This window comes from Cervus elaphus, chromosome 5 (assembly GCF_910594005.1).
Source record: "Cervus elaphus chromosome 5, mCerEla1.1, whole genome shotgun sequence".
Taxonomy (NCBI): Eukaryota; Metazoa; Chordata; class Mammalia; order Artiodactyla; family Cervidae; genus Cervus; species Cervus elaphus.
In genome coordinates, this window is record NC_057819.1 from 68,767,954 (window position 1) to 68,794,522 (window position 26,569).

At 36.9% G+C, this 26,569-nt stretch overlaps 2 protein-coding genes across 9 annotated transcripts in view; both read right to left on the reverse strand.

Annotated features, from left to right (window-relative positions):
• Window positions 1-1,839: 1,839 nt before the first annotated feature.
• MSMO1 (methylsterol monooxygenase 1) lies at window positions 1,840-18,603 on the reverse strand. 5 transcript variants are annotated; one of them, XM_043902687.1, is made up of 7 exons: window positions 18,464-18,582; window positions 16,919-17,041; window positions 14,049-14,334; window positions 8,572-8,720; window positions 7,504-7,630; window positions 5,732-5,886; window positions 1,840-2,803 (listed from the first exon to the last, which is right to left on the reverse strand). In XM_043902687.1, the coding sequence occupies exons 3-7, from the start codon at window positions 14,301-14,303 to the stop codon at window positions 2,608-2,610; spliced, it is 882 nt and encodes a 293-aa protein (XP_043758622.1). In that variant the 5' UTR covers window positions 14,304-14,334; window positions 16,919-17,041; window positions 18,464-18,582; the 3' UTR covers window positions 1,840-2,607. The 5 variants fall into 5 exon arrangements, with proteins under 5 accessions (XP_043758622.1, XP_043758626.1, XP_043758623.1 ...); XM_043902691.1 differs by having other exon boundaries at window positions 18,536-18,561; XM_043902688.1 differs by lacking the exon at window positions 16,919-17,041 and having other exon boundaries at window positions 18,536-18,603.
• Window positions 18,604-23,501: 4,898 nt separating this feature from the next.
• KLHL2 (kelch like family member 2) overlaps window positions 23,502-26,569 on the reverse strand; it is a 154,854-nt gene continuing 151,786 nt past the window's right edge. For all 4 annotated transcript variants that reach the window (XM_043902693.1, XM_043902692.1, XM_043902695.1 and 1 more), the window contains 2 exons: window positions 25,985-26,128; window positions 23,502-24,614 (listed from right to left, as the gene is read on the reverse strand). In XM_043902693.1, coding sequence (XP_043758628.1) covers window positions 24,586-24,614; window positions 25,985-26,128 — 173 coding nt within the window. In that variant the 3' untranslated portion in view covers window positions 23,502-24,585. The remainder of the gene's footprint in view (window positions 24,615-25,984; window positions 26,129-26,569) is intronic.

Genomic DNA, 26,569 nt, shown 5'->3' on the forward strand with positions numbered 1-26,569 from the left:
AAAACTTCCGGGTGTACAAACTGGCTTTAGAAAAGGCAGAAGAATCAGAGATCAAAATTGTCAACAACTGTTGGATCATAGAAAAAGCAAAAGAATTCCAGAAAAACATCTACTTCCATTTTATTGACTATCCCAAAGCCTTTGTGTGGATCACAACAAACCGTGGAAAATTCTTCAAGTTTTGGGAATACCAGACCACCTTACCTGCCTCCTGAGAAACCTGTACACAGGTCAACAAGCAAGTTAGAACTGGACATGGAACAATGGACTGGTTCAAAATTGGGAAAGGAGTACATTAGGCTGTATATTGCCACTCTACTTATTATTTAACTTACACATCATGTGCAATGCCAGGCTGGATGAATCACAAGCTAGCATCAAGATATCTGGGAGAAATATAAACAACCTCAGATGTGTAGATAACACCAATTCAATGGCAGAAAGTGGAGAGAAACTAGAGCCTCCTGATGAAGATAAAAGAGATGAGTGAAAAGGCTGGCTTAAAACTCAACATTCATAAAACTAAGATTATTACATCCAGTCCCACAACTTCATGGCAAATACATGGGGAAACAATGGAAACAGTGACATTTTTATTTTCTTGGGTTTCAAAGTCACTCTGGACAGTGACTGCAGCCATGAAATTAAGATGCCTGTACCTTGGAAGAAAAGTTATGACAAACCAAGACAGCATATTACAAAGCGGAGACATTACTTCGTGGACAAAGGTCCATCTAGTCAAGGCTATGGTTTTTCCAGTAGTTATGTATGGATGTGAGAATTGAACCATAAAGAAGGCTGAGTGCTAAAGAAATGATGCTTTTGAACTGTGGTGTTGCAGAAGACTCTTGTGAGTCTCTGGACAGCAAGGAGGTCAAGCTAGTCAATCCTAAAGGAAACCAACTCTAAATATTAATCAGAAGGACTGAGGCTGAAGCTCCAATACTTTGGCCACCTGATGTGCAGAACCAACTCATTGGAAAAGACCTTGATGCTGGAAAAGACTGAAGGCTGGAGAAGGGAACAACAGAGGATGAGATGGTTGGATGGCATCATTTACCATGGATGGACATGATTTGAGCAAACTCCATGAGATACTAAAGGGCAAGGAAGCCTGGCATGCTGTAGTCCATGGTGTTATACAGTGGGACACGACTTAGCAACCAAACAACAGCCAGAGTCTGAGCTGTAACTTTCTCAGTCCCTATTTGAACCTCTTTACTGTGTAAGTATTAAAAATAAAAAAAAGAAATTTACTAGAAGATAGCTCCATATTTTTTAGAAATTACAAATTGGTACTACCATATACAAAGTTAGAATTATCACCTCTCAATTTAAGCTAGACTCTAGATGTGTATGTGTGTGTGCTCAGTCATGTCTGACTCTTTGTGACCTCATGGACTATAACCCACCTCACTCTTCTGTCCATGGGATTTCCCAGGCAAGAATATTGGAATGAGTTGCCACTTCCTTTTCCTGGGGATCTCTCCAACCCAGGGATTGAACCCATGTCTCCTGCATTGGCAGGTGGATTTTTTCCCACTGGGCTACCTACTTGAAATTAAGTCAGCCCTAAAAATTCTGTCTCTATTCTTCCATCTTTATATTTTCTAAGTGGAGTAAAGAGCTGTTTCAATATCCTCCGTTTTATTAGGTCAACAGAATTTCCCACAATAGCCTGATAAATACATGTTGAAACTGTCAAAAAGTTTAAGAAATGAAGCATTTAAAAAGATAAAATTATTCCTTTTGTTATAAAACTTAATTTAGTGATTTTTATACTTTTCTTGATAAGAATAAATAAAAGGTGACAAATGATATTTTAAATTGGAAACGAAATAATCAAACAAAATCACATTTATTTCAATAGCTCCAAGTGCAAATACAGCAAGTCAGTACACAAAGTTTCAGGACACAATTTAAGTACAAAGAAAACTGGATATACAAAAATGAAAGGGTAAATAGCAGAAATAAAGCTCAATTTTTTAAAAAGTTCAAGTAACCTGAAAACCTTTAGACTAACGCAGTCTTTCATCAATTCATAAATGCCTTAATTTATAGATAACAGTGGTACATTGTAAGCAAAAAGGACTTCCCAAAGAAAGAGTCACTTCAAACTGGTCAGCTCCAGATAAGAAATTCCTGGCACTGGCTATTCTGGGTTCGGCACTCACTCATACTGTACAGACTGGTTCAATCCATGGCATTTGATTTTTACGCAAATTCCAAAAAGGTATTTAAAGTTCAATAGGAGGCCAACACCACTACCAAGAGTTCCTGAAATGGCCAATATATATTTAAAAGGTTTAAAGACCAATTTTGGCTTCACGCCTATGGTACAATGTTGGGGGAAAGACTTCAATTAATACTGTTTCCATTACTTAAATCCTTTATGTAAGATTAGCAAAATGGCCCTTAAAACTTCCTCAGGAAAACTGTACTTAACTATATGAAAGCTCCCACTAGGAAATTAATTAAAAGTTGTTAATATTCTTTTTAATCACTTACTGACCAAGTCATATGTATATTTCTGCTCCCCAGAAGTAATGTTAGCTACTAGCTTCAATTCAGGAAATGCATATTTGCCGGAAGGTTTACATGAGATGCTTATTCAGTCTTTTTCTCAACTTTCTTCATCTTTTCATTGTAGGCATTAAATTGAGAGTCTGTTCCAAAAATTCTGTCCCACCATGTAAATGTTGAAGCATAGTTTCCAATGAAGTTCATGTGGTGGAAATCGTGATGCCGAGAACCAGCATAGAAAGGAATGAGATTTAAAGGGTTGAGAGGAATGTCATAACCACTGAAATGAAAATGATAAAGATTATTAAGGAAGCAAATACACCTTCAATAATCAACTTGTTCACTGACCGTAATATGCTTGTTAACCATTCAAATAACATTCCACTGTACCTAAGTCACTTATTTCTGACATGTTTACAAAAGTTCACAGCAAATGGTACATATCCTAGAAACCACTTTCAGTAATTAAAGAAAAACTTGAATAGTTTATAGAATTTACTATTAATATTATAATCAGGAGATGAAGGAAGGATTATAGTAATGAATTCTTAGACACAGATTTTCATGAACGTTTTCTGTTTTAGAGGAATTTGCTTACCAAAGTTTGTAACACCCATAATACTACGTATGTCTTTTAGGAAAAGTTATACGAAATTAGTACCAAGCATTACAAAGGTTAAATCTGAGGATTACTGTTTTGCAACTTCTTTTTAGAGTACCTGTCTTTATTTCTAACTACAAGTCTAAAATCTGATATATACAATTATACCAGTCTGAATCACCCCAATCCTTCCTCCCCACCCTTGAGTAGGCTGAGAAAGAAGGAAGTAGAAAGGAGCAATAGAAAGAAAGAAAAGAAAGGACACATCACCTACCACTTCTCTGCCTAAGACTTCCTAGATGCATTAATTTTGCTATTTTAATGATTCAGAAATAATTTCTAGAATTTCATATTCTGCTTGCACAGATGAAATAAAAGGTTCCCCTAAAATTCAAAAAATATGTAATCATGTTTAAATAATGAATTAGGGTATTGTATTAGGCATTTGAAAAGGAATTAGATAGAAATAATTTACCAAAAAATTTCTTCTATTCAATACAAAGGAAGCATGTGAAATATGCACATAGTATTTGTCAGTGGTGGGCAGAAATGTGCAGAAATGTTCTATTTAGTGAAGGCTGGAGGCTTCAGTATTTTTTTCAAGTAAGGGTTAGATTTAGGGTCATTACAGAAGAATAAAATAACTGCTGTCCTGAATTACAGTATTTAACCAAATTTTTTATTAAAACCACAAATATTTTTCATTCAACACTGTTTCAGGAAGACATTAAACTTGCTTTTCAAGCAAGGCATGAAACCCAAAAGCCATAAAAAAATAAAACTGATAGATTTTACTATATAAAAATTTAAAACTTCAGTACTGCAAAAGAACCATCAACAGTTAAAACTGAAATGACAGATGGGGGAGAAAATATTTATAACATATGTAACAAAGTTACATATGTTGTAATTTCATGTAACAACCATGAAATTAAAAGATGCTTGCTCCTTGGAAGAAAAGCTATGACAAACCTAGACAGCATATTAAAAAGCAGAGACATTACTTTGCCAACAAAGGTCCACCTAGTCAAAGCTATGATTTTTCCCGTAGTTGTGTATGGATGTGAGAGTTGGACCATTAAGAAAGTTGAGAGCTGAAGAATTGATACTTTTGAACTGAGGTGTTGGAAAAGACTCTTGAGAATCCCTTGGACTACAAGGAGATCAAACCAGTCAATCCTAAAAGAAATCAGTCCTGAATATTCGTTGGAAGGACTGACGCTGAATCTGCAATAGTTTGGCCACCTGATTCAAGAACTGACTCCTTAGAAAAGATCCTGATGCTGGGAGAGATTGAAGGTAGGAGGAGAAGGGGATGACAGAGGATGAGATGGTTGGATGGCATCACCGACTCGATGGACATGAGTTTGAGCAAGCTCTGGGAGTTGGTGATGGACAGGGAAGTCTGGCGTGCTGCAGTCCATGGGGCTGCAAAGAGTCAGACGTGACTGAGAAACCAAACTGAACTGAAATGAGCAAAGCTTACACATGAACCAAAATGTTATAAGTCTCCCTGGTGACTTTTATTGCAGGCGGTAAAAAATCTGCCTGCAATGCAGGAGAGACCTGGGTTCAATCTCTGTGTTGGGTAGATCCCCTGGAGAAGGAATGGCTACCCACTCCATCCCTCAGTATTCTTGCCTGGAGAATTTCATGGATCGAGGAGACTGATGGGCTACACACCATGGGGTCACATGGGCTACACACCACAGGGTCACAAAGAGTAGGACACAACAGAGTGACAAACACTTTCACTTTTTCATAATAGGTTATAAAACATATAACCTAACAAAAAAGTAGGCAAGTGATATAAAATGCTAATTCAAAGAAAAAAAAAAAAAACTGTTGGTCAACAAGCACACAGGCATGCAGCCTCACCAGTCCCTGGGGAACGCAGATCACAACCCTAAAGATTCTCTGCTCTCCTAATAACCAAGATTAACGAGATTGTAATGTCCAGGCTGGAAAAGGTATCAGAAGCAGGGAAAGCATTCTTGCAGGCTCCTGCTGGGCATGTAAAGAGATGCCCATGCCCAGTTTTGCAGCACTTCCAAAATTTTGTTTTGTTTTCCCAAATAATACATGAATATAGTCTCACCATAAAAATGACAACAGTTATAGACAAGAATACAAAAAAAAAGTCTATTATTTGAACTTTTTCCCAACGATTATGTTCTCCTGTTTTCTTAAAAACAGTAACATTAACAAGGTTTAACTTATCCTATTAGTCTACTTAGGAGAAAAGATAATCTATGACAATGACTATGAGTGTGTAAAATGGATGACAGTGGACAAAGGTATGAACTTCCAATTGTAAGATGAGTAAGCCTTGGGCATGTCATGAAGAACATAGAGGCTGAAGTCAACAGTCCTGTGAATTTGAAAGTTGCAAAGAGAGTAAATCTTAAAAGTTCTCATCACACACACAAAAAATTATAACAATGTATAAAGATGGATCAGCAATATATACATCAAACCATTACACTGTATACCTAAAACACAATATGTCAATTACATCTCAATTAAAAAAAATAAGAAAGATAATCTATGACCATGAAGAAAGGATATTTTATGATACCTTCTACCTGAATAGAAACCAAACCTTACCTATGGACATCAATAGTCTCTATCAAACGAACAGTCACCCAGGCCCAAAGAAGAATAACATGATCACATAAAAGCATGATTCCAATGAAAAATCCAGTTCCAAGAATTATGGTTTCCAGAGGATGTGCATATTCAGCTTCCATTCCAAATGGAGCCTAAAAAAAGTAAGAATTGCTTAATATATTGTGATGGTTAATTTTATGCATCAACTTATCTAAGCCATGGTGCCCTGTTGCTTGGTCAAACACGAGTCTAGATTTGGTGTGAAGTTCTATTTTAGATGTGATTAACATTTAATATTTAAATCGGTAAAGAGGATCCTCCATAATGCAGGTGGGCTTCATTCAATCAGCTAAAGGCCTTAAAAGCAAAGACTGAGGCTTCCCAAGGAAAGAAGGAATGCTCAAGACTACAGTACAGAAAACCTGTGTGCTTTCCAGCCTGTTGCCCACAGGAATTCAGATCCAGCACTGCATCTCTCCTGCATTCCCAGCTGGTTAGCTGCCCTATAGATTTCAGATTTGCCAGCCCACACAACTGCATGAGCCAGTTCCTTAAAATAAATCTGTGTGTATGTATCTCCTATTGATTCTTGGAAGAACCCTGACTTATATGTATTTTAAATTTATTTGTGTATATCATTTTATAAAACTATATCCCTTCTATATGTTACGATAATACAGTCATCCCTCAGTATTCTAAAGGGATTGGTCAAGGACCCCCATGGATACCAAACTTTAATATAAAGGTGCAGTATTTGGCAGCATTTGCACATAACCTATGCACAACCTCCATATACTTTAAATCATCTACAGATTACTTACAAGACCTAATACAATATAAATGCTATATAATTGTGTAATTGTTGTAAATACAATTTAAATGTTATGTAAATAGTTGCCCACTCAAGGCAAATTCAAGTTTTGCCTTTGGGAACTTTCTGAAATTTTTTTCCCAAATATTTTCAATGAGGGTTTAAAGAGGATGTGCATGATATTCAGTTGGTTGAATTCATGAATTCAGAACCCATGGACACTAAGGGTCAACTGTGTATCTAGCCATACCTATACAAACATTAACAGTAATTCTCAATAAAGATATCTCTTTACCAAACACTAAAAGGCCTAGGGATGTCCTTAATATGATCTATTTTAATGGTTTGAGATAAAGGCATTAAAAGAACAGACTTGAATTCTAATTTTGGTTTATACATCTGAATTTGTTCTGCCAAGAAAGGGATATTTGGTTTATCATATCAGGTAATCAAGATCAATGCAGAACATACCAACGTAACAAATCTGACAAAGCTAACAACAAAGCAGTTCTGATTAAAAAAAAAAAAAATCCCTGTTGTGTGGGAAGAAGTTAGCAATGAGGTGGAAAAGCATTAAAACTAAGTTGAAAATTGTTTTAAAAATTTAATGATTCAAGGCTTGTTGTTTTGGGGTCCCACTTAAATGATCGTAACAGCATTAGTGCCTCCATCAAACTGCCAGGTACCCAGCTGTGTGAGGACAGTGCTCTGAACCAAAATACAAAAACGAATATTTTTCTTTCAGGCTTCAATTTACCACGAAATTAGGATACTCGTAAAAAATCTGTAGAACCAGCTTTGTGTTCATGTTTATGTGTATGTGTCTATTCTAAACAATCATGCCAAAGGAAATTGAAATAAAAACATCACTGACAACTTTTTTAAGTTCAGATTTAAAAAAAAAATAACATTTTTGCCTCAAAGAGTGAAAAATATATTAAATATAATTCTAACATACCTGAAACTCATGATGAATTTTATGAATATATTTATATATTCTTTTGTGGTGTAAAAGCCTATGCAAGAAATAGTGCCAAGTATCCTCAATCACTGCACAGCCAAAACATCTTGCCAAAAGCATGTACCTTTAAGATGAAAATACTGTAATGAGGATAAAATAACTTACTAAAACAATCTAGACTTTTACCTAGGATCACTGCTGGAGACACTGCATAAAATCAAATACCATCTTGACCTAACTGGTTATATTGATCAACAAATTCTCAAAACAATACATATAGTTACAAGCTAGATATATGATACCACCTAAAGATGGGTTAAAGAGGCTGACCACCATACCAATTCTAATTCAATTAAAAAAAAAAAAAGTAAGTTATAAAATCAGAGCTAAGAAACAAAACTCAAAATTTCTAGGCAAAGAGTAACACTATTAATATATAGTATTAATAATTAATTAATAATAGTAAATTTTACTATTAATAATAGTAAAATTACTTTCTTCTGCCGAAGAGAAGCATGTAAGTGCAATGGGCAAAAATATTTTATTTATATAGGAACAAATACACAAATTCTCTTATATGTTGCATATACAGTAATAGGAAAAGCACATATCTATATATTATATATCTGTATTCAGGTTTAGTCAGAACAGAAAGCTAGAATACAAAAATTATTTGAACACAAATATTTATGCTCAGATAATATATATATATGTGTCTGTATGGACACAATTTTTATAACTTTATACTCATTTTTTTTCATTCATTTTAGACTTAAAATGTAATATATTTTTTCTTGGTATAAGTCTCTGTATCCTGTACATAATCATATAAAGGATGCCATGGAAACTTCTGATGTAAGAAACTCACCCTCCAATAAAGATATCAAAATATAGAAACACATAAAAATGGGAACATTTCAAGTTTCTACTATGTGTTCTATATTTTATTTACTTCAAAGTTAAGAACAAACATTAACCAAATGAAGAAAGAAGGTAATACTAAGGATATTTTAATTGGATGATAAACCATAACTGAGTATAAAAATCAAATCTTTATCTACATACCATCTTGGCATTGTTTCCCAATCATAGGGAATACTGAAATACTCTGTAAAATAATAAGTTCCACAAATCAATGGAAGCTGGATACAAAAGTGATTAAAGAGAAGCACTTTAAAACATTTCCATTGGTTTTCCCATGTTTCTGGTTTATCCTATGGAGAAAAAAATTAAAACATTTAGTATTAGCCTCTGCTATCAGAAGTTTCACCTGAAAACTAAAAGTAAAGTCTTAGCTTTTTCTCTAATGTTTATATGGGACCTGAAATTTATGTTATTTAATTAATCCTATGTTATGTGGATTCTGTATTATAATTGCTATGTTACAGTAACTAAGGCCCAGGAACTACAACACTCACCCGCACCTTCTAAATTCTTGACAACTATTATCACTACTATAAACAGATGAAGAAATTGTCAAAACTCAGGCCCAGGCATAATGGTCCCAATGATCTTTAAGCAACACTACAGAGCAAACCAAAGCAACACTACAGAATGAGTAACTCCTGTTTTTGCTGCCCACGGATCATTTCCTTTTATCAGGAATTCCAGAGATGAAGACATGTGTCATGCTACAATCACAGCTGAGTTCTCCGAACTGCTGAGGCAGCTATACACACAGCATTGAAAGCCTTACTACACAGGTAAATCAACACCATTCAGTGGTTTTCATTCCCAGAAATAAGTGCATTTTTCATACACATTGACAAAATTAGAAACTCTCTGAGCTAAAAGAACTCCAGAAACAAATGTGTCTGGTGGTTCCCAAGGAATGGAGAGCTACTGGCCACAGATGAAGTTCACAAAGTGAAATGAGGAAGTGATCAATGTAGAGAAATGTTCACAAAACCCCATCAGGATTATCAACTTGCTCAGCAAGCCATAAAGAAAAGTGAAAATGTATTCAATTCAAAGGGCTCTACTTAGTTATGAGGTCCTTTTGGTTTTACAAAAAGATAGTAATAATAAATAGTTATTGCTCTTTTATATGTCCTAATACCCCTAAATTCAGAAATTTGCAATGGAAACCACTGACCTCAGCAGAGGCCCAGAGGTCAACCACCTTGCCCAGCATCACACAGGCAGTTATTAGCAGAACTTGGGACTAACTAAAATTTAGGGTTCCAGTATTGTTCCTGAAATTCTTTAGAAGAGCTTCCCTCCCTGACAAAGAAGAAAGAGTTCAACTGAGTTCAGTCAGAGACTTGGTTCTAACCTCAGGGTCTCTGTGAAGCTCACACCTCAGTCTCAACAATAAAATGAGGGAATTAGGCAAGATTAATTTATAATTATCTATCTCTGCTCTGAGCATGATCTGACCTTGCTCCTCTGAACTTCCAGTCTCTGACTAGGGACAAAATAAATCAAAGATTCTGGCTTGGGTGGAAAAAGCCACTCTTTTCCCCAAAGAACTATGTTTAACTGGCGATATCTTGGCTAGAATCTAACACTGATGTAGCTGCAGAAATTAACAGAAAAAAAAAGCAGTTATAACATTAACTGTCTATTCTATTTCAAAGCAGAATTTTTGGTGTTGCTCCACCAGCAACTTTTTTCTGCACTGTCAAGTGTTTCAGGCTATCTGCCTTCAAAATGCATAAACCTGTAACTAACTTATACTGACTTATTGGCTTGTTTTTAAATCCATTTATATTGTGAAAACTTGTATTGATTTATCTTCAGTTAATTTTATTATAAAAAAATCTCAAAGCAGGGACTTTAATGGTTGCAAAACTCAAGAAACACATGCTAAGTACAGACTTGAAGGCTTTCGATCTCTGTTTATAAGTAACTAGTTGTAAACTAGACTACTGCTTGTCCTTTCTTTTGTCACATTTTTCTCTGGAGTCTTCATAAAATCTTAACCGAAACAGGCCTTTCTCTCTCTGAAAAAATTACCACCTCTGACTAGTGAGTCAACTGTAGAGGGCAGAAGGCAGAGAGGGACAGTTTGGCCTGGACAGTTATACAAGTCAATCAGCCCCATAAATAATGCACTGGGTGACCCACTGCAGTCAGAATTCCAAACATGCATGAGAACTTAAAGACATTCAAACACAATTCTGCCTTTCAAAGCAGAGCTTTTTATAAAAAGCATTTTGGAAACGTTGTGTCCTTTATTCACAGTAACAGGATGCTCTCCTTCAGGCTTCAGCCCTTTTAATTCCTTCTCCCTTTACTCTTTGCTCTTCCCTCCTCTGACCTGGAGTCTACAAGCAGCTGCCCCCTGCAGTATCCCCAGAAAGGATGAATGCTAGCAGTTGCTTAAACTGAGACTCACCAGGAGAGGCTACAAAGTGAAGAGACAGATTACAGAGGATGTGTGTACTGATTGCCACCAGACAGAACTCTGTGAGTGCAACCAGCCTCCCTTAGATGAACATCCCCAAATGCCTACTTTACATCAAGACTATGTGCCCGAGACTGAGTTTGCCATGACTTTTTGAAAAAAGTTCACAGTAAGCATTACAAACGATTATAAGTTTACTAAGTGTTGAAAAATTATTTCTTTCTCTAACAATATGGTACAGATTCCTTCCTAAGAACTATGTCAAACTCTTCAGTTACAAGAGTTCATTATTTTCCCTATGTCTAAACCTGAGAAGATGTACCATGTATGCGAGCTCTCAAGAAATACTTAGTGCGCTGAAGCAAATACTGAGAGGTTAGGAACATCATCAGTTTTGGGAAGATGACATGAATGCTGCAAAAATACTATGCTATATTTAGAATAAAAACAAAATCTTAACAGTCTTGATCAAAGTCTTAGCATATTAACAACACTGAAGAGTTGAGACATCAAGGATTGTAGTGAATTGCAAAATAATACTCAGGAATTCCCATAAGATTCCCTTCTAGCTAATTAAAAAAATTACAATTTATATATGATAAGACTTCTCCATTAAGTGAGTATAAAGGGAGCATATCTCAATATAATAAAGGCCAGATGATAAGTCCACAGCTAACATAGTCAATGGTGAAAACCTGAAAACATTTCCTCTAAGATCAGGAACAAGATAAGGATGCCCACTTTTATTCAACATAGTATTGGAAGTCTTAGACACAACAATAGGACAAAAAAAAGAAACAAAAGGAATCCAAATTGGAAAGGAAGAAGTAAAACTGTCACTGTTTGCAGATGACATGAAAAATCCTAAAAACACCACCAGAAAACTACTAGAGTTTTATCAATGAATTTGGTAAAGTTGTTGGATACAAAATTAATACATAGAACTCTATCAGATTTTTATACACTAACAATGGACTATCAGAAAGAGAAATTAAGGAAACAATCCCATTTACCATTTCAGCAAAAAGAATACCATACCTAGCAATAAACCTACCTAAAGAGGTAAATGATCTGTACTCAGAAAACTCTTAAGACACAGATGAAAGAAACTGAAGATAACACAAATGGAAAGATACATCATGTTCTTAGATTGGAAGAACTGTTATATTGAATTGAATTATTATGAAAATGACAACACTACCCAAGATAATCTGTACAGTCAATACAATCCCTATCAAAACACCACTGGCATTTTTTTTAGAACTGGAACAAATAATTTTAATATTTGTATGGGAACACCATAAAACTCACAGAAGACAACACATCACAACAATACCTTTTTAGATCTGTCTCCTAAAACAAAGGAAACAAAAGTAAAAATGAACAAATGGGACCTAATTAAACTTAAAAGCATGTTTTTCATAGCAAAGGAAACTCCTGACAACACAGGCAACTACTGAATGGGACAAAATATTTGCAAGTTATTTAATTTGCAAGACTGATTAGGGGTTAATATCTAAAACATAAAAACAGTTCATATAATTTGATATAGAAATGAACATTAAAACTTGAACAGACATTTTCCCAAAGAAGACATACAGATGGCCAATACACACATGAAAAAATACTCAATATCACAAATCATTAAGGAAATGCAAATAAAAATCCCATTGAGATATCACCTCACACCTGTCAGAATGGCTATTATCAAAAAAGACTACAAATACAAATGTTGGTGAGGATGTGAAGAAAAGGGAACCTCGGTACACAGTTGACATGAATGTAAACTGGTGGACAGTATGAAGGTTCCTCAAAAGACTAAAAGTAGAATTATCTTATGACCCAGTCATTCCACTCCTGGGTATATATCTGAAAAAAACAAAAAAACTAATTAGAAAAGATACATGCACACCATACATTCATACCAGCATTCTTTACAATGGCCAAGAGATGGAAGCAATCTAAGTGTCCATCGACAGATGAATGGTGGAAGAAGATGGGGTATATATACACACAATAAACCACTCAGCCATTAAAAAAATGAAATTTTGCTATTTGCAACATCGTGGATGGACCTGGAAGGTATTATAATGAGTGAAATAAGTCAGAGAAAGACAAATATGTACGTTATCACTTAGATGTGAGAAAAAAAACCAAACGAATGAATAAAACAAGACATAGATTTAGATATAGAGAACCAACTAGAGATTACAGCCAGCAGGGAGAGAGAAGAGGAAAGGAGTGAGATAGAGGTAGGAGATTAAGAAGTACAAACTACTACGTATAAAATAGATAAGTAACAAGGCTATTACTTCCTTGTTACTTCCCTTTTACTTGTTATTTCCCGTGTTAACTTCCCTGGTGGCTCAGACGGTGAAGGATCCACCTGCAATGCGGGAGACCTGGATTCCATCCCTGGGTTGGGAGGATCCCCTGGAGGAGGGCATGGCAACCCATTCCAGTATTCTTGCCTGAAGAATCCTCATGGACAGAGGAGCCTCAAAGGCTACGTCCATGGGGTTGCAAAGAGTTGGACACAACTGAGCGACTAAGCACAGCAAAACAAGGATAGCTTAGGGAATATAGCCAGTATTTCATAATAATGTTAAGTGGAGCATAATGTACAAAAATTCTGAATCACAATGCTGTACATCTGAAACTAATTTATTGTATATCAACTCAATAAAAACATTTAATTAAAACTTATAAACTCAAATTAGATAAACATCACATCTGTTGAAGGCACAATTCAACCAATTCTTTCTGAAACCTTATCAGTAATGATCTAGGGTTGTGCTGTGTAATATGGTAGCAACTAGAGATGTGGCTACTGAACATTTTAAATTCACTTAGTCTTAATTGAGATGAGCTGAAATTAGTGTAAAATATACACTAAATTTTGAACACTTATTGTAAGAATAAGAACACAATATATCCCATTAAATACATTTTAAATTTTGATTATTGAAATATAATTGAGATTTATTGGATTAAACTAAATACACTGTGAACATTACTCCCCCTTTTTTGTTACTTTTTAATATATTCTAGTAGGGAATTATCTATGTGGCTTCATTACATGTCTATTGGACAGCCCTGACGTACAGTCTATTTTCAGTTACAAATTATATTTACTTTAAAAATATTCAACAAGACTAATGATAATACTCCAATGCAAGTCCATTATACTCACCTTTTGAATTTTGTACTTCTTCATGTAAGGTATGAATTGAAACAAAAATCCAGGTAAACAGAACAAGAAATAAAGGACCTCATGAACTATGAGAGATCCCCATGTTGCAATCTGGAACTTTGTGTAATTATTCAACATATAGTTCCAAGCATTTTTAAATGGTTCCTGCAGAGGATTGTCAGGCAAAAGTGAATCTACATATTCCACAGCCAAGGATGCTGAACTAAAGATGCTGATACTTTCATTTGTTGCCATTTTTCAAATCTTTGCAGACAGCCTTATTATTCTGTAAATATAAATAAATAAGTAAATAAGCAAGCAAAATAATAAAATTATAAGATAACAGTTTTTAAAATGCTTCTGATTAATTTTTAAATTGCTAAAGGAGTGCCAATCTCTCAGATCCTAAACCCATGATTAAAAACACCAGTCTACAGGATGTCATCACCACTTCCATTTGTAGATAGGATTTAAAAGCCACATGTTAATGTTCAAGAGCAGCATCTAAAGAATAGTGGATAAGAAATTTCAAGCCATCTTTAAGGAGACTTATCAACGTGGTCTCCCAGGAAAAACTTGTATTTCAAAGAGCAATAGCTGGGTTTAAAAGTATCACTTAAGAACCTACTTAGAAAAAGTCTGCCAATATGACTACATAAATACTAAATACTTATAATCGGGAATAAAAAGACAACCATAAATAAAGTCAAAGATCAAACAACAAACTGGAAAAAATATTTCCAAGAATTATGACAAAGGGCTACAATGAGTGCTTTAGAAAAAGCCTAAAAACCCAATAGAAAAATGACAGACTACTCACAGAAAGTTCACAGAAAAATAAATACAAATACTAAGCAAATTAACAGCTCAGTTCGACTCAAATAGGAAATGCATCGTAAAACAAAAACTTAGTTTCACAGTGCGCCTAGCAGTAACACTTTGGGGAAACCGGCACCACTGTACATTGTTGATGGGAGGATGAATTTATTCTTTGAGGAAAAAAATCACAGTATTTATTACAATTCAAAGTGAATACATCTTTTGATCCAGCAATGTTCTCACTTAAGTACACAAAGATGAGCACACTAAGAATGAAGGAAGCATTGCTCATAATAGTAAAAACAAAGAAAAATACAGCAAGATGTTAGGGCCATCAACAAGAAATGAATTAAATAAATTCTATCAGGTCCTTCTAAAAACACTGCCACCGAGGAGGAAGATCTACATATTCTACATAGAAAGACATCTAAGTGAAATAGCAAGTTGCAGAATGTATAGGAAGAGCATCATCTATGTTTTTGTGAAAAGGTTATGTCTTTATATATGCACTTTATGCATATATACATAGGAGAAACACCCAAACAGAAAATGTACAGAAAATGTATTTGCATACATGGTAGGGAGGGATTATGAAAAGAAAAAAATTTACTTTCCATTTTATACCTCTTATAATTTTAATTTTTTCATGAGTATATTTTACTTATAAATAAGCTTAGTAGGTCACCAAATCAAAAAACAGAGAAATTTATGAAGAATGTCACTTTCCTAAAAACGTTTACTGATGTCCCTAGTTTATGAATTATGATGGGCCCCTCTAAAACTAAATATATTAAGCCTCAAAAGCATTCTTATTATTGTTTAAAATGCTTCTTTGTCCTCGTGCACCAGCCCATGACCCACTCAACTACGGCCAACCCTTCAATAACACAGCTTTGAATTGTGCAGGCAGGTCCACGTAGACTTAGGTTTTTTTTGATAAACAAATTGGAAGAACTTGGGGAGATTGGTGACAATTTGAAAAAAACTCACAGACGAACTGCATAGCCTAGAAATATTAAAAAAAAAAAATTAAGAAAAAGTTAGGTATGTCATGAATGCATAAAATATGAAACTGTGAAAGTTAGTCTCCCAGTCGTGCCTGACTCTTTGTGACCCCATGGACTGCAGTCTGCCAGGCTCCTCTGTCCATGGAATTCTCTAAGCAAGAATACTGGAGTGGGCAGTCACTCCCTTCTCTAGGGGATCTCTCCAACCCAGGGATCAAACCTGGGTCTCCTCCATTGCAGGCAGATTCCAACAAATCTAATAATGTTGAATCAACACCACTTACTAGCTGTGTGACCTTGAGCAAGTTAAGTAACTTCTCTAAGCCTCAGTTTTATTACCTGCAAAATGTAAAGAATAACAATAACTAGATGATGGGAATCTTTTCATGATGTACATGTATATCAAATTACCACAATGTACATTTTGCTAACAGAAACTCAATAAAGTTGAAAAAATAAGGAATAACAATATAGTTCTTCTGAAGAGTCCAAGAAATAATACATGTTAACTACTTATGTTGAGGTGACACATAAGCTAAAAGAAGCTAACAATTATTAAGTGCTTTATATACACCAATAACTTCTAAGAGTGTCACATGCTCTCTCTATATTATACACTTTACTCCTTACCACAGCTTCAAGGTAGACACTTTTATTATTTCCATTTTACAGATAAAAACTGAGGTTTAGAAAGATTAAATAACTTCCCCAAATTACAAAAACACTAAGTGGGGGAGCCTGTGCTCTCATCCATTATATCATACTGTGATCCTAAATTATAAAGCACACAATAAACAGTATAGTAAGAGGGGAATAATTCTCAAAGTTCACCCAAGCCTCCTGAAACAGTATTCCATATAGGCTGTCTTCATTTTCAGATTTCACATCCATTTTCTAGCAATTACAATCAGTTTTGTATTCTAACCAATGCACTGAATTTACTCCTACTAAATAAAACCACTAAGTTTCCCAGCTGCCAGATCCAACAAAAATATTTTGGAGTTTATTTTATCTGGCCCTTCTGGAAAATTTGATACTTCTCACCTTGATATACCTGCCTTTCTGGCTTCTTGGGATTCATATGTATTCACTCTGATTTAACATGTGGTACCATTTGTAGCCACTGCGCTTCCTGCTGCTCTCACCCCTGACTTCAAATCATAAAATCTAGGGAGGAATACAAAGAAAGAACAAGACCGTCACAACATCTGTGATAAGAACAATAAAGGGTTGGAAATATAAAACAGAGAGGCCCAGGGAACAGATCTTAGAGAAAGAGGCATGTAAACTCAAACCTGGGGTGTGGAGGGAAGGCAGTTAAATCTAGTTTAACTAGATCAAAAGAGAGTAAAGTAGGCGGGATGGGGTCGATGGGTGGTTTTGAGCAGAAGAAACATCAGTTGTAGAGACTCAACCAGGAGATAAGAAAGGATACAGCACTTTCCCCTTGAGTATGTCTGTGGTACAGCTTTTGAGAAAGAAAGGCTCAAGAATTGAGGCTGAACAGTTTCCCAGAGATGCTTGATTTACTCCAACTATTCTAGATTGTCAGGAGTGATCATATCTGTTCCCTGTTGTGAGAATATGCTGAAATCCTCTCTCTAAAACCCCAAGTTCTGATTATCCAAAAGTATACTGGCCATCTCCAATTTAGGCAGTTTGGAGGCATAGCAAAGTCAACATGCCCCGAAATTCGGCCACTACTCCTGGCAACCCTGCCCACACACTCCCTTCCTACCTACTTTAACTTGGTGAACTGATGCCACTACCTACTTAGTCATCTAGGACAGAATATTCCAGATCTCTATCTCTGCTGCCTGGATTAAGTCTTCAAACACACCCGATTTAGAGACAACTGGTTTAATTAACATTCAGGAGTTTACTCTCTAGATTTAAGGGAGGGAAATAGATACACTACTGACAACTGAACAAAAGCAAAAAATAGGTATTAAGGAAGAGAGGAGAGGGGAAACGACGAGTGAATTTTCTTTCTTTTTGTCATCCTTGCACAACTGGATTGACTTGAGGTCTGCCACAGACTCCGAAAAAAAGAAATGTAGTCGTCTGTGGATCCCCCCTAGAAACTTTGAAGTTTCCCTGTCTCTGAGACCTGCCAGCAGTGCCTGGCCTTTGCCCGGCCCGGACGCCGAGCACCTCCAAGTGGGCCCTTCTTAAACCCTCCCTCTAAAACACGAGGCCAGCATTCATGTAAACAGCAGACAGGGTTCAGCCCTTCTGCAGACCCTTACAGTTTCAGGGAGCGCCTCCCCACAGATGAAACACCTGGGCCTCTGCTCTCCTTTAACTCTGTTTTTCGCCCCCACCCTCCGTACTGATACACGAAGGCCTCTGACTGTCCTCCGCTTCGGGCCTCTCTGGCCATGAAACAGCTTCTCTTGCCGGTATAGCCCTCTGCCCAATTGCTATTCACCCTTTAGAACCCTCCAGGACGCCCTTCCCACCCGCGCGCCCCGCCGCGCCTACAAGCAGGTCTTGCTTCTTCCTTTTGTAGACCTCTAGTCACGGTCACTCTGTGCTGAGCACTGCCTGGTTCCGACATTAAGAGATTTCACTCGTTTCCACCCATACCTGCAGCCAGGCCGTCCGTCCCGGCGTCTGTACGTGGGAGCCGACCGAGGCCCCTCCACCCCGTTCCCTCACCTTATGCACCACCCAGTCTGCCGCCGCCTCCAGAGCTGCGATAGGCGCTTCCACTCGGGAGTCGACGGGCTCCTCCGCTGTTATTGGCTTGCGTGGGCCCCGCCCCGCCTTCTGAGAGCCGTGATTGGCCTACGCAGCTGCCGGCATCGTGTGACTCGTGCGAACATGGCACTGGAAGCGCGGCCATTGGCTGCTCAGATGGAGTGAGGATCGTGAGAGCTAGGCGTCCGGCCAGTAGCTGGTCCGCCAGCCCGGCTAGGCTGACGCGAGGCCTTGAGACGTCGCCTAGCAACCTCAGCCCCGCCCAGCACCCTCAGCCCCTTCCAAGAGCATGCGCACTCGGGGAGTTTGCAGGCGCGCCCGCCCTGAAATCTTTACTAGGCGCTGTATTCACTGGCGCCCCTTTAACGCTCTTGCGCCTAAAGTTTAGACCTCTTTCTCATCCCAACCCCAGCGTCCTTTGATAACCCCTATATGTACGTGGGAAGTGGGTAACTCCAAATGCAGCGCGATTCCTGTTTGAGCACGGGAAGCCAAGAGTCGGAGGTTTAGAAGAGACGAGGCGCAGCAGTTGGTTTTGCTGCTGTGGTCGGCTGCCTCCCGCCCCTCCGGGGATGCAGAGGTGTGCACGGATGGGGGTCATCCACGAAATTAAGCTTTCACTTAAGAGAGCCTTTTTAAAATTTGCACAAGGGCACTACTCGCTCTCGTTGAAGGCACTTTCTTTGCAGGACTTTGTGCAAATGGGACGCTATCGCTTCTTAAAGCTGTGACTTTTTTTCTCATAGACTGACTTTTGTGCCTGAAATAACAAGCTAACTGCCATCTGCTTTAGGAAATCCCTCAACCCATTCATCTAACTGTCCCATGTATTTGACACCCACGTTCTTTGTAAAGTATCATGACAGAAGAGTCATATCAAATGAACAGAAATGGGATCTGTCCCTTGCGTGCTCAGAGCTCTGTCTTCAGGAGCCCTGTGGTATCCTGGGGTAGATGTGTGTTGCACAGCCTAGGTCTCTTCAGGACTGAAGTAGGCCTTCAGTGACCGAGAATGGGTAAAGCCATTTTCCCATGAAGCATTTTTCTTTCCAGTGGAAGTATAAAGGCCCAGACCCGCAACCCAATTTAGGATTCCTTTGATTGGCCAGTTTAGCTACAGACCACCCCCGCCCCCGCCCCCCACCCCCCGCCCCGCTCTCCCATTGACTGAGGTTGTGGGTGTGACTGCAATGCTTTTCCCTCTGCCTAAATATGCTGCCCTCTGTTAAGGGAGGATTAAGAGCATATGCCATGGGGTCAGACCTACCAAGCTTTGCCACTCATTAGCAGTGTGCTCTTAGATAATTTACTTCTCAAAATTTTATCCAGTACTTATTAAAGTGGGTATTATAATAGTTTCTTATGACAATAAATGTGACTATATATGTACATTGCACACTATCTGGAATACAGGAAGTGCTCAGTAATACTAAGTCGGTTATTATCCCTGACTTAGAGTCCTACTTACTATATTAAAGATATATTATTTTTAATATTAGAGAAGATGCAAGTATGTGAAAGGGTCAAATGATTATTTTAAATTTTGGGGATTTAGAACTGAAAGGAGACAGATATAACTCCAAAAAACAAAACAGACATATGCTCAATTCCTTCCAGTGAAGAAATGGGAAACTACTTCAAACAGGAGGTTAGCTCAAACAGGGGCTCTGTTATCAACCTAGAGGGGTGGGATGGGGAAGGAGATGGGAGGGAGGTTCAAAAGGGAGGGGCTATATGTATGCCTATGGCTGATTCATGTTAAGGTTTGAAAGAAAATAACAAAATTCTGCAAAGCAATTATCCTTCAATAAAAAAATAAATAAAAAAAAAGAAATGGGCAGTTTAGAGAACTTCAACAATAGCGGTAATTTATTGAGACACATCCCTTTGGTGACAAAAGTCCATATAGTCAAAGCTTTGGTTTTCCCAGCAGTCATGTACAGATGTCAGAGTTGGACTATAAAGAAGGTTGAGTGAGGAAGAATTGATGCTTTTGAATTGTGGTGCTGGAGAAGACTCTTGAGAGTCCCTTGGACTGTAAGGAGATCAAACCAGTCCATCCTAAAGGAAAGCAACCCTGAATATTCATTGGGAGGGCTGATGCTGAAGCTGAAGCTCAACTTTGGCCACTTGATCTGAAGAACTGACTCATTGGAAAAGACTCTGATGCTGGGAAAGATTGAAAGCAGGAGAAGGGGACGACAGAGGATGAGATGGTTGGATGGCATCACTGACTTAATGGACATGAGTTTGAGCTAATTCCAGGAGACACTGGAGGCATGCTGATAGAGAAAAGCCTGGCATGTCCATGGGGTCTCTAAGAGTCAGATACAATTTAACCACTGAACAACAACACTGAGGGTCTTCGGTATTTCAAGCACAGTACTATACATCATTTCTTTCAAACTCCACAATAACCTTGTAAGTGATATGCTTTTGTTGTTTTTTGTTATTATTCAGTTGTGTCCAATTCTTTGGATCACGGAGAAAGCAAGGGAATTCCAGAAAAACATCTGCTTCACTGTCTACACTAAAACTTTTTGACTGTGTGGATCTCAACAAACTATGGAAAATTCTTAAAAGAGATAGGAGTACCAGTCCACCTTACCTGTCTCTTAAGAAACCTGTATGTGGATTAAGAGGCAAGTTAGAACTGGACATGAAACAGACTGGTTCAAAACTGGGAAAGGAGTACAACATGGCTGTATATATTGTCACCCTGCTTATTTAACTTATATGCAGAGTACATCATGCGAAATGCCTGGCTGGCTGAATCACAATCTGGAATCAAGACTGCTGGAAGAAATATCAACAACCTCAGATATGCAGATGATACCACTCTAATAGCAGAAAGTGAAGAGGAACTACAGAGCCTCTTGAGGGTGAAAGAAGAGAGTGAAGAAGCTGGTCTGAAACTCAACATTAAAAAAAACAAGATACAGATACTTATGTTGCCATTTTAGAGAAGACAAATAAGGGTCAGAGGTTAAGAAATGTGTTTAAAGTTACAATTAGCAACTGACAGAAAAATTAATTGCTCAGTTGTTGGGACTCTTTTGTGACCCCACAGACTATAGCCCGCCAGCCTCCTCTGTCCATGGAAATTTTCCAGGTAAGAATACTGGAGTGGGTTGCCATTCCCTTCTCTAGGGGATCTTCCCAACCCAGGGACTGAACCCATGTCTCCTGCATTGCAGGCAGTTTCTTTACCATTTGAGCCACCAGGAAAGCCAGTAACTGAGAGAAGGGGATGCAAACTCAGAGCCATCTGATTCCTATGCCCATGAACCCTGCAACACTTAAACTGCTTTTTTTCCCTTTAGAATTGTGAAGCCAGAATTAGAATGCCAGAAACTTGATTCAAAGTGTGATTCCACTTTCCCACCTAGCCTTCTCTCCGAAATCAGACACAGTCAGCCATATAAGCCAGTAGGAGGGAATCTGCTCAACAAACTGAAACAAGAGGCAGGCTAATCCATTATATCACTATGTAATACTATGCTAACTCATCAACAGCTGAGATTATAAATACATGGGTCCTCATGCTATCTATAGGGATGGTTAATAAAAACCAGGAATCATATATCAGAGTTCATGGGAAGGGAAGTGAAAGTATACTCATCATTTACCTAAACCCAAATCATCACTGCTCTTAGTTACGAAGGTGCAGAGCCAAGTGGAGCAAGAAGCAGAGCTGCTTTAAAATGTCTTTTCATGGAACTAGCCTTGAACTCTGCTCACACCTGGTGGTTCCCCTGGCAGGATTTCTAAGACTTCTGACCTCTTTTCTGGACAATAATCGAACAAGCCAGGAACACTTTTATAAGCTCAAAGAGAACAAAACAAGATGTTTCAAACTGGAGAGATAAAGACGGGCATGGAGGGGAGGGGAATAAATTCAAATTCTTCGAAATCAAGAGTTATGAATCTAGTACTGAAACTTGGCAAACTGTTTTATCATATAGCTGTATAACTTATTAAATCTCTAAAGAGAGAAAAGATAAAGAGGGATCTGACATGCTATTTTAAGAAAAGCTTTAAAAATTTTTAGATAAATCGTTAATTGATAATTCATGGAATATTCGTGTTTGGAAGTGATCAGGAGAGATAATGACTTTTTTTGGTGCCACTGTCTGAAGCAGTTAACAGTGCTCCAAGTTCATTAGATCCTCAACATGTTTGTTGACTATGGATGTGCTTGGAGCAACACTAATGAGAAATTTATTTTCATAAGGTGAGCACAGGCTTTTGCTTTTCCTAATTATTTATAATTCCACTTACAATGGAAAATTCAACTAAGTTGGTAATAAATGTGGTTCTATGTTTAAATGTGACTCTATTAACTAAACAGAACTTTCATCACAGGTATAATTCTTCTTTTATTGACTGTTCTGGCAAGAGCTCAGGCCTGCTACCTTCTAAATCCCTGAGGAACAGCCACCATATCCCATCACCCCATCCCATCTCCTCCTCCCGTGTTCAGCACCTCAGGTATCCACCCCACTTCCCTATGTCCATTTCCTCAATTCCTTCTATTTGGTATCAAAACCACAATTTATTTCTCGGTTGCATCAGAGTAGATACTGTTTCTTTGGCTTCCTTTTGATTCAATGCTATTTCTCTTACTTTTATCTTGTGTCCTGCCCATGTTAGGGAGAGAACACTATGAAAACTTTTAAGTTTTACCAATCCTCGGGAGATGTTTTCCTTGATAATTAAGGTAGCTTTTTCTTGGAGAATAGTTTTCAGTGACTTTAGTTCAGTGACTTAACTAACTTGTCTTGTAGGTTACTTTGGCAACAAATTTTAAATATGGATTTATGAAGTAGAAAATGCAAATTTTATAAAAGAATACAAGAAGTAAACGGGCAACTTTCTTAATGGCAAACTACATAGACAAAAATCAAGGACAACGTGAAACAAATAATATACAAACTTTTATTCAAAGTTAATTCAATAAAGACATATTTTGGTCATTTTTAAGGTGAGAGTAATTGAAGATCTCAGAAAAACTATCTGATTAATGCACATGGCTACTCACAGAAAATTCTCTCTTCTGTTAATAGCAGCTAAATTTATACACACAGAAAAAATTCTTAAGAGCATGCAAATTCAGTTGAATTCCATACATTCATTATATTCATCAAAAACCTGCAATAACGTTCATGCCAAAGTGTTAAGAAAAAAATTTGAAATTCACACCAAAACATGACCAAGATTAAACCAAAGAAAGTAATAAATAAGCATAGTTTATATTTTATTTTAAAAAGTTTGGCATCATACAAGTATTCAAGTGTGTTACACCATGTTCATTCCTCAGAAGTGGCATTTTAAAGTGTTAAGCATTCTTAAATATCAAAAAATACAACTCTGTTTTACAATGTAGTACTGGCATAATTCAAAGTACTGTGCCAATTATAAATAGTATAATCAAGTTTCAAACATCTTTTCAAACATATTTAAAGGAAAGCATATAGACACACATTTATATGCATACAATTTATTATACTCATGTAATCAAACATATTTTATAAAAGCAAACGGTTTTATCCCTCAACTAGTTTATATACTTACACAGAGTTTAATACCTGTTCAAAGATTTTCAGTTCCTGTGCATACAGATTTTCAGGAGAAGAAATAAAGATGAAATTTAATTTTACAAGAACACATATTACTTTATCCCCCTTCACAAAATAATCCATAGTTATTCATGGTTGATAACTACTCTTTATGAAAGCAACTGTTGTCCAAAGACTACAGGATAATACTGCAATCCAAGTTTCTTATTAAAATTCAGTCAGCTGCTGCTCACTGCAGAAAAAGCCTACACGGTGCATCTACCAAAAATAATCTTCAGTATCTGAGGCCTATAGAGGCAGATGATCTTATCCTCTGCAGAGACTTAACGTGCAGCTACAAGTGGAGAAGTGCTAGACTCTCAGTCACTTCAGAAGTACTTGCTGAAGTCTGCTTCTCATGTGTAAATGCGCTGAAAATGTCCTTTAGGCTCATAATGGTTTATCAATAACTGTGACCCCTGAACAAAGAAACAAAGAAATAAAACTGAGGTCACAGGAAGCATTCTGTATCTCTGAGAAAATCCTCAATTTTTTTATAACTTAAGTGACGAGGACCAAAGAGATCATGATGTTTCTAAACCTCTAAGAAACTGTAATATTACTATCATTTTAATCTAAATGACAATGAAATCTTTGTTTAAAAATTATGTACCAAAACTATGTCAGACTATTTAATCCAGAACACACCTTTTGCTCTTCATAGTTATATAATGAAGGGAAAATAATTTTACTCAAGAAATACTAAGATCCACCTAATACTAAAAGGGGCACAAAGAAACTTGTGAGAGTGATGAATATTCATTATCTTGATTGTGGTGATGGTTTCATACATATGTCAAAACTAATAAAATTGCACACTTTAAATATAAGCTATTTATTCTATGTCAGTTATATCTCACTAAAGCTGTTTTAAAAAATTTTACATAATTTCGAGGACTGCTACTGGAAGCTTATAGGTATATAGTTCTATTACATGTTGTTTTGGATGATACATAAATAACAGTGATGGCTAATTAGTATAAATTTCTTTTTTCTCCAGTAGTCAATCAGTATTAGAATGTTACTGAAACATTCTAATATTTAAAGCAATATAAATATAGATATCAGAAAATTCATATGCAACAGTTTTAAAGACTCATATTATTAAAGATTATTACCATTTTTCTTATGAAGAGAATGGACGAAAACGATTATTTTATAATTCAGTCAGTGCTGTGCTTAAAAAAAATTACTCTGTAGCCTCACCATAATACCTTCACATGGAGCCCTGCCAGGGAGATTTCTTTTAGCATGCATGATGAGTTGCTCAGTCACGTCTTGACTCTTTGAGACCCTTTGGACTATAGCCTATCAGTCTCCTCTGTCCATGGGATTTTTCAGACAATGATACTGAAGTGGGTTGCCATTTCCTCCTCCAGGGGGATTTTCCCAACCCAGGGACCGAAACTGTGTTTCCTGCATTGCAGGCAGATTCTTACCCAGTGAGCTATCGGGGAAGCCCCCATATCTTTTAGATATCTGAGTAATTAGAGCCTTGCTACATAGTGAACCTGCCACTGCATACAGGTGTAGCTATATTAAATTTTATTATATGATTCTACAATGGAAATATTTTTAATTTTGAATACAAATGACTACAGAATGACAAAAGAATACTAGTACCTTATTTTAGAACATATGTATCTGACATTAATTATTTTTAGAATAAGAAGTAAGATATACTTTGAGAAAAGACTTTCTTCTTATATGAGAAAAACATTCTTAATGTAAAAATCATAATGATTTTGTATTATAATAAAAGACTGTAAGAAAGCTGAACAATCATTACCTGCATAACTTCTCCCTGTGCTCATACAAGATGATACCACTGTCCATTTATCAGTTGTTGGGTTATAATATTCTACTGATGCCAAGTTACAGGAACCATCATCCCCTCCAACTACGTATAACAGACCATTAACTGCACAAACGCCTTTAAAAAAATTAAACAGAGAGAAAACAATTATTTTAAAATTTTGGATGACTATAAATGGCCCTGAACGTGTCTGGTCAAGTGATCCAGATACACTTACTTCTGTGTAAGAGGCAGGAAGAGAAGATGGGGGAGGCTGAAAAGAATTCCTTTGTGCGAGGAATTTCTCTAATCCCAACTGTAAGCTTCTACTCAAGTTACTGATACAGCAGTTGCTCTATATACGCATTATTTCATTTAATCTTCACAATAACCTTACTTTATAGGCTAGAAACTGTTTTATTCCCCACTTTATTAAAAACAGTAGAAAATTAAAAAGTCAAAGAAGTTTAATAATTCTCCCAAAGTCAGTTTCTAACGAAATCCTAAGGAAAAAGAGAAAATAATAAATATATATATTTGTAGAAGGTAAAGATGATTCTGAATTTTATTATACTGACT

Coding starts and splice junctions, on each gene's coding strand:
- MSMO1 (XM_043902688.1), bottom strand. CDS start 14,303: ATGGCAACAAATGAAAGTATCAGCATCTTTAGTTCAGCATCCTTGGCT. Junction 7,631..8,571: donor TGGGAAACAATGCCAAGATG/GTATGTAGATAA, acceptor TTCATCTTAAAG/GTACATGCTTTTGGCAAGAT. Junction 2,804..5,731: donor GAGACTATTGATGTCCATAG/GTAAGGTTTGGT, acceptor TTTTCATTTCAG/TGGTTATGACATTCCTCTCA.